At 32.3% G+C, this 12151-nt stretch overlaps 1 protein-coding gene across 1 annotated transcript in view; it reads left to right on the top strand.

The window, feature by feature from the left end:
* Positions 1-9891, top strand: part of LOC110530871 (PDZ domain-containing protein GIPC1) — a 69271-nt gene extending 59380 nt beyond the window's left edge. The window contains exons 3-6 of the mRNA XM_036986709.1: positions 461-641; positions 1386-1498; positions 7705-7786; positions 8239-9891. Coding sequence (XP_036842604.1) covers positions 461-641; positions 1386-1498; positions 7705-7786; positions 8239-8402 — 540 coding nt within the window. The 3' untranslated portion in view covers positions 8403-9891. The remainder of the gene's footprint in view (positions 1-460; positions 642-1385; positions 1499-7704; positions 7787-8238) is intronic.
* Positions 9892-12151: the final 2260 nt, after the last annotated feature.

Raw genomic sequence — 12151 nt, 5'->3', positions numbered from 1 at the left:
GGTCTCTATAGCCAGACTGTCCTCTCTGGGCAGCCAGGTTTGCCTGTGACAACCGGTCTCTATAGCCAGACTGTCCTCTCTGGGCAGCCAGGTTTGCCTGTGACAACCGGTCTCTATAGCCAGACTGTGCTCACAGAGTCTGTACCTAGTCAGTGTTTTCCTGAACAGATAATTAGTCTGTCACCATGTACTGTCTGTTTAGAGACAAATAACATTGAAGTTTACTTAGATGTGTTGTGGTGTCTTTCCAATAGGTGATATATTTTAGTTTTTGCCTTGTGATGATTTGGTTGGGCCAGATTCTCTGACTGCTGTCCTGAGGCTCTATGGGGTTGGTTTGGTTGGTGAACTGAGCCTCAGAACCAGTTGGCTGAGGGGGACTCTTCTCTTGTTTCATCTCTTGACATTTAAGGGCAGTGTGATGAAATGTCTTATAGATGTCTCTCTCTCCCCCCAACAGCGTATCAAGGAGGGCAGTGTGGTGGACAAGGTGAAGGTGATCTCTGTAGGAGACCACATAGAATGCATCAACGGGAAGAACATTGTGGGATCACGTCACTACGAGGTGGCTCGCATGCTGAAGGAGCTGCCGAAAGACCAGATGTTCACCCTCAAACTGGTGGAGCCCATGAAGGCCTTCGGTGAGTGGACAGCTGGGGACTAGTGTAGGCTTTAACATTTGTAGAGATGAAGGCCTTCGGTGAGTGGACAGCTGGGGACTAGTGTAGGCTTTAACATTTGTAGAGATGAAGGCCTTCGGTGAGTGGACAGCTGGGGACTAGTGTAGGCTTTAACATTTGTAGAGATGAAGGCCTTCGGTGAGTGGACAGCTGGGGACTAGTGTAGGCTTTAACATTTGTAGAGATGAAGGCCTTCGGTGAGTGGACAGCTGGGGACTAGTGTAGGCTTTAACATTTGTAGAGATGAAGGCCTTCGGTGAGTGGACAGCTGGGGACTAGTGTAGGCTTTAACATTTGTAGAGGTGAAGGCCTTCAGTGAGTGGACAGCTGGGGACTAGTGTAGGCTTTAACATTTGTAGAGATGAAGGCCTTCGGTGAGTGGACAGCTGGGGACTAGTGTAGGCTTTAACATTTGTAGAGATGAAGGCCTTCTGTGAGGGCATAGGACAAGGGCAGAGGTCTCCAACTCTGTAGGGGGCTGTAGGGTGTGCAGGCACTAACACAACTAATTGTAGTCCAGATTACCTGAAGTTATCACCTAGAGAGAGAGGTTGATGTGATTCTAGTTCTAGTGATTCTTGATGCTTTGTCACATATATACCAGCCCAGTTGTAAAAACACATTTGTATGTCACAGATACATTAGCCACATTTAAAGCATTATCTCTGAAACCGTTCACTTGAAGTGTATTATTGTGCTGAACAGAGATGCTGGAGCCGCGGTCGAAGGGAGCCAAGGAGGCCAGTGACAATAAGATGGGGACAGGGAGAGGGACTCTGAGACTTCGCTCCAGGGGCCCTGCTACCGTAGAGGAAGTGGTGGGTGTATTCATGTCCCCTTACACCCCTCCCAATACCACCCATGCCCCTTGTGATAGGGGGTTCCCGCTGATGTTGGGCTAAGCAGTGGTTTGTACCAAGTGATGTAATCATTTGTATCATTATCATTACTGTACAGTATATTATCTATTACTATACAGTATATTATCTATCACTATACAGTATATTATCTATTACTATACAGTATATTATCTATTACTGTACAGTATATTATCTATCACTATACAGTATATTATCTATTACTATACAGTATATTATCTATTACTGTACAGTATATTATCTATTACTGTACAGTATATTATCTATTACTGTACAGTATATTATCTATTACTGTACAGTATATTATCTATTACTATACAGTGTATTATCTATCACTATACAGTGTATTATCTATTACTGTACAGTATATTATCTATCACTATACAGTATATTATCTATTACTGTACAGTATATTATCTATTACTGTACAGTATATTATCTATTACTATACAGTATATTATCTATTACTGTACAGTATCTATCACTATACAGTATATTATCTATTACTGTACAGTATATTATCTATTACTATACAGTATATTATCTATTACTGTACAGTATCTATCACTATACAGTATATTATCTATTACTATACAGTATATTATCTATTACTGTACAGTATATTATCTATTACTATACAGTATATTATCTATTACTGTACAGTATATTATCTATTACTATACAGTATCTATCACTATACAGTATATTATCTATTACTGTACAGTGTATTATCTATTACTGTACAGTATATTATCTATCACTATACAGTATATTATCTATTACTGTACAGTATATTATCTATTACTATACAGTATATTATCTATTACTGTACAGTATATTATCTATCACTATACAGTATATTATATTATCTATTACTGTACAGTATATTATCTATTACTGTACAGTATATTATCTATCACTATACAGTATATTATCTATTACTATACAGTATATTATCTATTACTGTACAGTATATTATCTATCACTATACAGTATATTATCTATCACTATACAGTATATTATCTATCACTATACAGTATATTATATTATCTATCACTATACAGTATATTATCTATTACTGTACAGTGTATTATCTATTACTGTACAGTATATTATCTATTACTGTACAGTATATTATCTATTACTGTACAGTATATTATCTATTACTATACAGTATATTATCTATTACTGTACAGTATATTATCTATCACTATACAGTATATTATCTATTACTGTACAGTATATTATCTATCACTATACAGTATATTATCTATTACTGTACAGTATATTATCTATCACTATACAGTATATTATCTATTACTGTACAGTATATTATCTATCACTATACAGTATATTATCTATTACTGTACAGTATATTATCTATCACTATACAGTATATTATCTATTACTGTACAGTATATTATCTATTACTATACAGTATATTATATTATCTATTACTGTACAGTATATTATATTATCTATTACTGTACAGTATATTATCTATTACTGTACAGTATATTATCTATTACTGTACAGTATATTATCTATTACTGTACAGTATATTATCTATCACTATACAGTATATTATCTATTACTGTACAGTATATTATCTATTACTGTACAGTATATTATCTATCACTATACAGTGTATTATCTATTACTGTACAGTATATTATCTATTACTGTACAGTGTATTATCTATCACTATACAGTATATTATCTATCACTATACAGTATATTATCTATTACTGTACAGTGTATTATCTATCACTATACAGTGTATTATCTATTACTGTACAGTATATTATCTATCACTATACAGTATATTATCTATCACTATACAGTATATTATCTATTACTGTACAGTGTATTATCTATCACTATACAGTGTATTATCTATTACTATACAGTATATTATCTATTACTGTACAGTATATTATCTATCACTATACAGTATATTATCTATTACTGTACAGTATATTATCTATTACTATACAGTATATTATCTATCACTATACAGTGTATTATCTATTACTATACAGTATATTATCTATTACTGTACAGTATATTATCTATCACTATACAGTATATTATCTATTACTGTACAGTATATTATCTATTACTATACAGTATATTATCTATCACTATACAGTGTATTATCTATTACTATACAGTATATTATCTATTACTGTACAGTATATTATCTATTACTGTACAGTATATTATCTATCACTATACAGTATATTATCTATTACTATACAGTATATTATCTATCACTATACAGTGTATTATCTATTACTATACAGTATATTATCTATTACTATACAGTATATTATCTATTACTGTACAGTATATTATCTATTACTATACAGTATATTATCTATTACTATACAGTATATTATCTATTACTGTACAGTATATTATCTATTACTGTACAGTATATTATCTATTACTGTACAGTATATTATCTATTACTGTACAGTATATTATCTATTACTGTACAGTATATTATCTATCACTATACAGTATATTATCTATCACTATACAGTATATTATCTATTACTATACAGTGTATTATCTATTACTGTACAGTATATTATCTATTACTGTACAGTATATTATATTATCTATTACTGTACAGTATATTATCTATTACTATACAGTATATTATCTATCACTATACAGTATATTATCTATTACTATACAGTATATTATCTATCACTATACAGTATATTATATTATCTATTACTGTACCGTATATTATATTATCTATCACTATACAGTATATTATCTATTACTATACAGTATATTATCTATTACTGTACAGTATATTATCTATTACTGTACAGTATATTATCTATTACTATACAGTATATTATATTATCTATCACTATACAGTATATTATCTATTACTATACAGTATATTATCTATTACTGTACAGTATATTATCTATTACTGTACAGTATATTATCTATTACTATACAGTATATTATCTATTACTGTACAGTATATTATCTATCACTATACAGTATATTATCTATTACTATACAGTATATTATCTATTACTGTACAGTATATTATCTATCACTATACAGTATATTATCTATTACTATACAGTATATTATCTATTACTGTACAGTATATTATCTATTACTGTACAGTATATTATCTATTACTATACAGTATATTATCTATTACTGTACAGTATATTATCTATCACTATACAGTATATTATCTATTACTATACAGTATATTATCTATTACTGTACAGTATATTATCTATCACTATACAGTATATTATCTATTACTATACAGTATATTATCTATCACTATACAGTATATTATCTATTACTATACAGTATATTATCTATTACTGTACAGTATATTATCTATCACTATACAGTATATTATCTATTACTATACAGTATATTATCTATTACTGTACAGTATATTATCTATCACTATACAGTATATTATCTATTACTATACAGTATATTATCTATCACTATACAGTATATTATCTATTACTATACAGTATATTATCTATTACTGTACAGTATATTATCTATTACTGTACAGTATATTATCTATTACTATACAGTATATTATCTATCACTATACAGTATATTATCTATTACTATACAGTATATTATCTATTACTATACAGTATATTATCTATCACTATACAGTATATTATCTATTACTATACAGTATATTATCTATCACTATACAGTATATTATCTATCACTATACAGTATATTATCTATTACTATACAGTATATTATCTATTACTATACAGTGTATTATCTATTACTGTACAGTATATTATCTATTACTATACAGTGTATTATCTATCACTATACAGTATATTATCTATTACTGTACAGTATATTATCTATTACTGTACAGTATATTATCTATCACTATACAGTATATTATCTATTACTATACAGTATATTATCTATTACTGTACAGTATATTATCTATTACTGTACAGTATATTATCTATTACTATACAGTATATTATCTATCACTATACAGTGTATTATCTATCACTATACAGTATATTATCTATTACTGTACAGTATATTATCTATTACTATACAGTATATTATCTATTACTATACAGTATATTATCTATTACTGTACAGTATATTATCTATTACTGTACAGTATATTATCTATTACTGTACAGTATATTATCTATTACTATACAGTATATTATCTATTACTATACAGTATATTATCTATTACTGTACAGTATATTATCTATTACTGTACAGTATATTATCTATTACTGTACAGTATATTATCTATCACTATACAGTATATTATCTATTACTATACAGTATATTATCTATTACTGTACAGTATATTATCTATTACTGTACAGTATATTATCTATTACTATACAGTATATTATCTATCACTATACAGTGTATTATCTATCACTATACAGTATATTATCTATTACTGTACAGTATATTATCTATTACTATACAGTATATTATCTATTACTATACAGTATATTATCTATTACTGTACAGTATATTATCTATTACTGTACAGTATATTATCTATTACTATACAGTATATTATCTATCACTATACAGTGTATTATCTATCACTATACAGTATATTATCTATTACTATACAGTATATTATCTATTACTGTACAGTATATTATCTATTACTATACAGTATATTATCTATCACTATACAGTATATTATCTATTACTGTACAGTATATTATCTATTACTATACAGTATATTATCTATTACTGTACAGTATATTATCTATTACTATACAGTATATTATCTATCACTATACAGTATATTATCTATTACTGTACAGTATATTATCTATCACTATACAGTATATTATCTATTACTGTACAGTATATTATCTATCACTATACAGTATATTATATTATCTATCACTATACAGTATATTATCTATTACTGTACAGTATATTATCTATTACTATACAGTATATTATCTATTACTATACAGTATATTATCTATTACTATACAGTATATTATCTATTACTGTACAGTATATTATCTATCACTATACAGTATATTATATTATCTATCACTATACAGTATATTATCTATTACTGTACAGTATATTATCTATTACTATACAGTATATTATCTATTACTATACAGTATATTATCTATTACTGTACAGTATATTATCTATCACTATACAGTATATTATATTATCTATTACTGTACAGTATATTATCTATTACTGTACAGTATATTATATTATCTATTACTGTACAGTATATTATCTATTACTGTACAGTATATTATATTATCTATTACTGTACAGTATATTATCTATTACTGTACAGTATATTATATTATCTATTACTGTACAGTATATTATCTATTACTGTACAGTATATTATCTATCACTATACAGTATATTATCTATTACTGTACAGTGTATTATCTATTACTGTACAGTATATTATCTATTACTGTACAGTATATTATCTATCACTATACAGTATATTATCTATTACTGTACAGTGTATTATCTATTACTGTACAGTATATTATCTATTACTGTACAGTATATTATCTATCACTATACAGTATATTATCTATTACTGTACAGTGTATTATCTATTACTGTACAGTATATTATCTATCACTATACAGTATATTATCTATTACTGTACAGTATATTATCTATCACTATACAGTATATTATCTATTACTGTACAGTATATTATCTATTACTGTACAGTATATTATCTATTACTATACAGTATATTATCTATTACTGTACAGTGTATTATCTATTACTGTACAGTATATTATCTATCACTATACAGTATATTATCTATCACTATACAGTATATTATCTATTACTGTACAGTATATTATCTATTACTATACAGTATATTATCTATTACTATACAGTATATTATCTATTACTGTACAGTGTATTATCTATTACTGTACAGTATATTATCTATCACTATACAGTATATTATCTATCACTATACAGTATATTATCTATTACTGTACAGTGTATTATCTATCACTATACAGTATATTATCTATCACTGTACAGTATATTATCTGTTACTCAGAGAGGAGTGTGGAATATCTTGTGTTTTCCAGCCGACAGAGTTTGAGGAGAGAGCAGTGAAGAAGGTGGATGACCTACTGGAGACTTACATGGGTATCAGAGATACAGAACTGGGTAAGTACACACGCACGCACACACACGCACACGCACACACACGCACGCACGCACACACACAGTTTCAACAGCAACATTTCAACCACTGAGAGTTGTATAAATTTGTGAAAGCTCCCCGAGCTAACTAACCCTCTCCCCCCTCTCCTCTCTCCCCCCCTTTCTCCTCTCTCCTCGCTCCTCTCTCCTGTCTCCTCTCCTCTCTCTTCTCTCCCCCCCTTTCTCCTGTCTCCTCTCCCCCCCTCTCTCCTCTCTCCCCCCTTTCTCCTCTCTCCTCTCCTCTCTCCTCTCTCCCCCCTCTCTCCTCTCCTCTCTCCTCTCTCCCCTCTCTCCTCTCTCCCCCCCTTTCTCCTCTCTCCTCTCTCCTATCTCCCCCCTCTCTCCTCTCTCCTGTCTCCTCCCCTCTCTCCTCTCTCCTCTCTCCTCTCCCCTCTCTCCTCTCCCCCACTCCCTAGCGGCGACCATGGTGGAGGTGGGTCGGGACAAGAAGAACCCTGATGAGTTTGCCATGGCTCTGGACGAGGCTCTCGGGGACTTCGCTTTTCCTGATGAGTTTGTGTTCGACGTCTGGGGCGCTATCGGAGACGCCAAACAGGGACACGTTTTAACTTCCCCCTGATTCCCTTGCCTGGTCCCAGATCTGTTTACAGCTGGCAAGACCTCACAAACAGATCTGCGACTAGGGCTTTAGCCTGGTCCCAGATCTGTTTACAGCTGGCAAGACCTCACAAACAGATCTGCGACCAGGCTACCAATCCCCCTGAGTACCACAGCTCCACATCTTCAACCAGCCAACTGGACAAATACCAGCCAGTAGAGAAAGAGGCTACGGGTGCCTCTGTTTTGTAGGGTTACCAGTGTTGCACCCTAAAAGACAGAATCACTTCAGTCATGTCCCACTCAACCTAGTTTTCTGCTTGTGTCCCAAATGGCCCCCTCATATTCCCTTTATAGTGCACTACTCATAGGGCCCTGGCCAAACGTAGTGCACTATATAGGAAATAGTGTGCTATTTGGGATATACATTCTATGTCCTTTTTCCACAGGTTACAAAAGGGTTCTGATGTCTGAATCACCACTACAGCACTTGTCTTTACTGACTGTGGTGAACCGACACTGAGGATCACATACAGTAGACTACTGTATATCAGGGCTTTAATGACTGTGGTGAACTGACACTGAGGATCACATACAGTAGACTACTGTATATCAGGGCTTTAATGACTGTGGTGAACCGACACTGAGGATCACATACAGTAGACTACTGTATATCAGGGCTTTAATGACTGTGGTGAACCGACACTGAGGATCACATACAGTAGACTACTGTATATCAGGGCTTTAATGACTGTGGTGAACCGACACTGAGGATCACATACAGTAGACTACTGTATATCAGGGCTTTATTGACTGTGGTGAACCGACACTGAGGATCACATACAGTAGACTACTGTATATCAGGGCTTTAATGACTGTGGTGAACCGACACTGAGGATCACATACAGTAGACTACTGTATATCAGGGCTTTAATGACTGTGGTGAACCGACACTGAGGATCACATACAGTAGACTACTGTATATCAGGGCTTTATTGACTGTGGTGAACCGACATGGTGTTCACATACAGTAGACTACTGTATATCAGGGCTTTAATGACTGTGGTGAACCGACACTGAGGATCACATACAGTAGACTACTGTATATCAGGGCTTTAATGACTGTGGTGAACCGACACTGAGGATCACATACAGTAGACTACTGTATATCAGGGCTTTAATGACTGTGGTGAACTGACACTGAGGATCACATACAGTAGACTACTGTATATCAGGGCTTTTTAGAATAGTTCTTAAAATGTTGCTGTGGAGTCTGAACAGCAGCGATGTAATTATAGTGATGTATTATATAGCGATACTTCTGTTAAAGACCCCCCCACCCTCCTCTACTCCATCGATATATCATGTCTTAAAAACAAGCCTGGCCTTTGGACCATAAGACTATACCTGTGACTGATATAATGACTGATATAGTGACTGATATAGAGACTGATATAGAGACTGATATAGTGACTGATATAATGACTGATATAGAGACTGATATAGAGACTGATATAATGACTGATATAGAGACTGATATAGTGACTGATATAGAGACTGATATAGTGACTGATATAATGACTGATATAGAGACTGATATAGTGACTGATATAGAGACTGATATAGTGACTGATATAGAGACTGATATAGTGACTGATATAGAGACTGATATAGTGACTGATATCGAGACTGATATAGTGACTGATATAGAGACTGATATAGTGACTGATATAGAGACTGATATAGAGACTGATATAATGACTGATATAGTGACTGATATAGAGACTGATATAGTGACTGATATAATGACTGATATAGAGACTGATATAGTGACTGATATAGTGACTGATATAATGACTGATATAGTGACTGATATAGTGACTGATATAGAGATTGATCGTGACTGATATAGAGACTGATATAATGACTGATATAATGACTGATATAGTGACTGATATAATGACTGATATAGTGACTGATATAATGACTGATATAGTGACTGATATAGAGACTGATATAGAGACTGATATAATGACTGATATAGTGACTGATATAATGACTGATATAGAGACTGATATAGTGACTGATATAATGACTGATATAGTGACTGATATAGAGATTGATCTATACCTGTGACTGATATAGTAACTGATATAGAGACGGATCGAGACTGATATAGAGACTGATAGTGACTGATATAATGACTGATATAGAGACTGATATAATGACTGATATAGTGACTGATATAGTGACTGATATAATGACTGATATAATGACTGATATAATGACTGATATAGTGACTGATATAGAGACTGATATAGTGACTGATATAGAGACTGATATAATGACTGATATAGAGACTGATATAATGACTGATATAGTGACTGATATAGAGATTGATCTATACCTGTGACTGATATAGTAACTGATATAGAGATTGATCGAGACTGATATAGTGACTGGTATAGAGACTGATATAGAGACGGATCGAGACTGATATAGAGACTGATAGTGACTGATATAATGACTGATATAGAGACTGATATAATGACTGATATAGTGACTGATATAGTGACTGATATAATGACTGATATAGAGACTGATATAGTGACTGATACAGAGACTGATATAGTGACTGATATAGAGACTGATATAGTGACTGATATAATGACTGATATAGTGACTGATATAGTGACTGATATATAGGGATTGGGGATCCATTTGGGATACACATGAGGGACAATTAGTATCTGATTGATTTAAAACCAGCAGTTCCTTATCAGATACAAATGTCTGAATCTGTGAGGAACATTGTGAAACACCATGTCTTCTAGAGCCTACAGAGGACTTTGCTGGGTTTTTATTCTAGCTATGGAGAGTGAACTAACATTCACTTTTCATATCATTTTTTTTCTACAGGCTGCTTAGTATGTAATTGAACTGTAGTAGATAAATACTTCTACTTCATTTTTTATTTGTTCAACTAGAAAATTGTTCACTTGATATTTTAAGCTGGAAAATGTTTTATACCATCTCAAGACCTGGCTCCACCAACTAGAGAAATTCTCTTTTGGAATTCAGAATTCTCTTTTGGAATTCAGATTTCTCTTTTGGAATTCGGATTTCTCTTTTGGAATTCGGATTTCTCTTTTGGAATTCAGAATTCTCTTTTGGAATTCAGAATTCTCTTTTGGAATTCAGATTTCTCGTTTGGAATTCAGATTTCTCTTTTGGAATTCGGAATTGTCTTTTGGAATTCGGAATTGTCTTTTGGAATTCGGAATTGTCTTTTGGAATTCGGCAGCCATCTTGAAAGGCTATCGAGGTGTCACTGTTAAAAATGTCTTACACTGTTGAAAGAAACTACTGTAGATTGAAATGAAATCAACACACTGAATTTGAATAGTAATTCTTAGTGTAGTATTTGTATTGAGTTGTTTTCTATTGAACATTTCAGCTTCATAGTGTTTTCTGACAATACATAAAGGGACCAATCACTGTTAGATTCAAATTAAAAATACTAGTTCACAGCTGAGTGTTGTATTATTATTCATTCACTTCAAAGGAATCCATGTGTATATATTCTGTATACTCCATTCAACAGACACTATTATCCAGTTACTTTTAGTCATCTGTGCATACATTTTACATAAGAGTGGTCGCGGGAATTGAACCCACTACCACTAGAAGCACCCTGCTATACCAACTGAGCTACAGAGGCCCGGCGGAGATCGAACTGGACCACGACGTGTTATAGTCTTTGAATAGCCA

This window comes from Oncorhynchus mykiss, chromosome 8 (assembly GCF_013265735.2).
Source record: "Oncorhynchus mykiss isolate Arlee chromosome 8, USDA_OmykA_1.1, whole genome shotgun sequence".
Classification (NCBI taxonomy): Eukaryota; Metazoa; Chordata; class Actinopteri; order Salmoniformes; family Salmonidae; genus Oncorhynchus; species Oncorhynchus mykiss.
The sequence above is the reverse complement of the archived record's forward strand: the minus strand, read 5'-3'. Positions and strand labels throughout refer to the sequence as shown.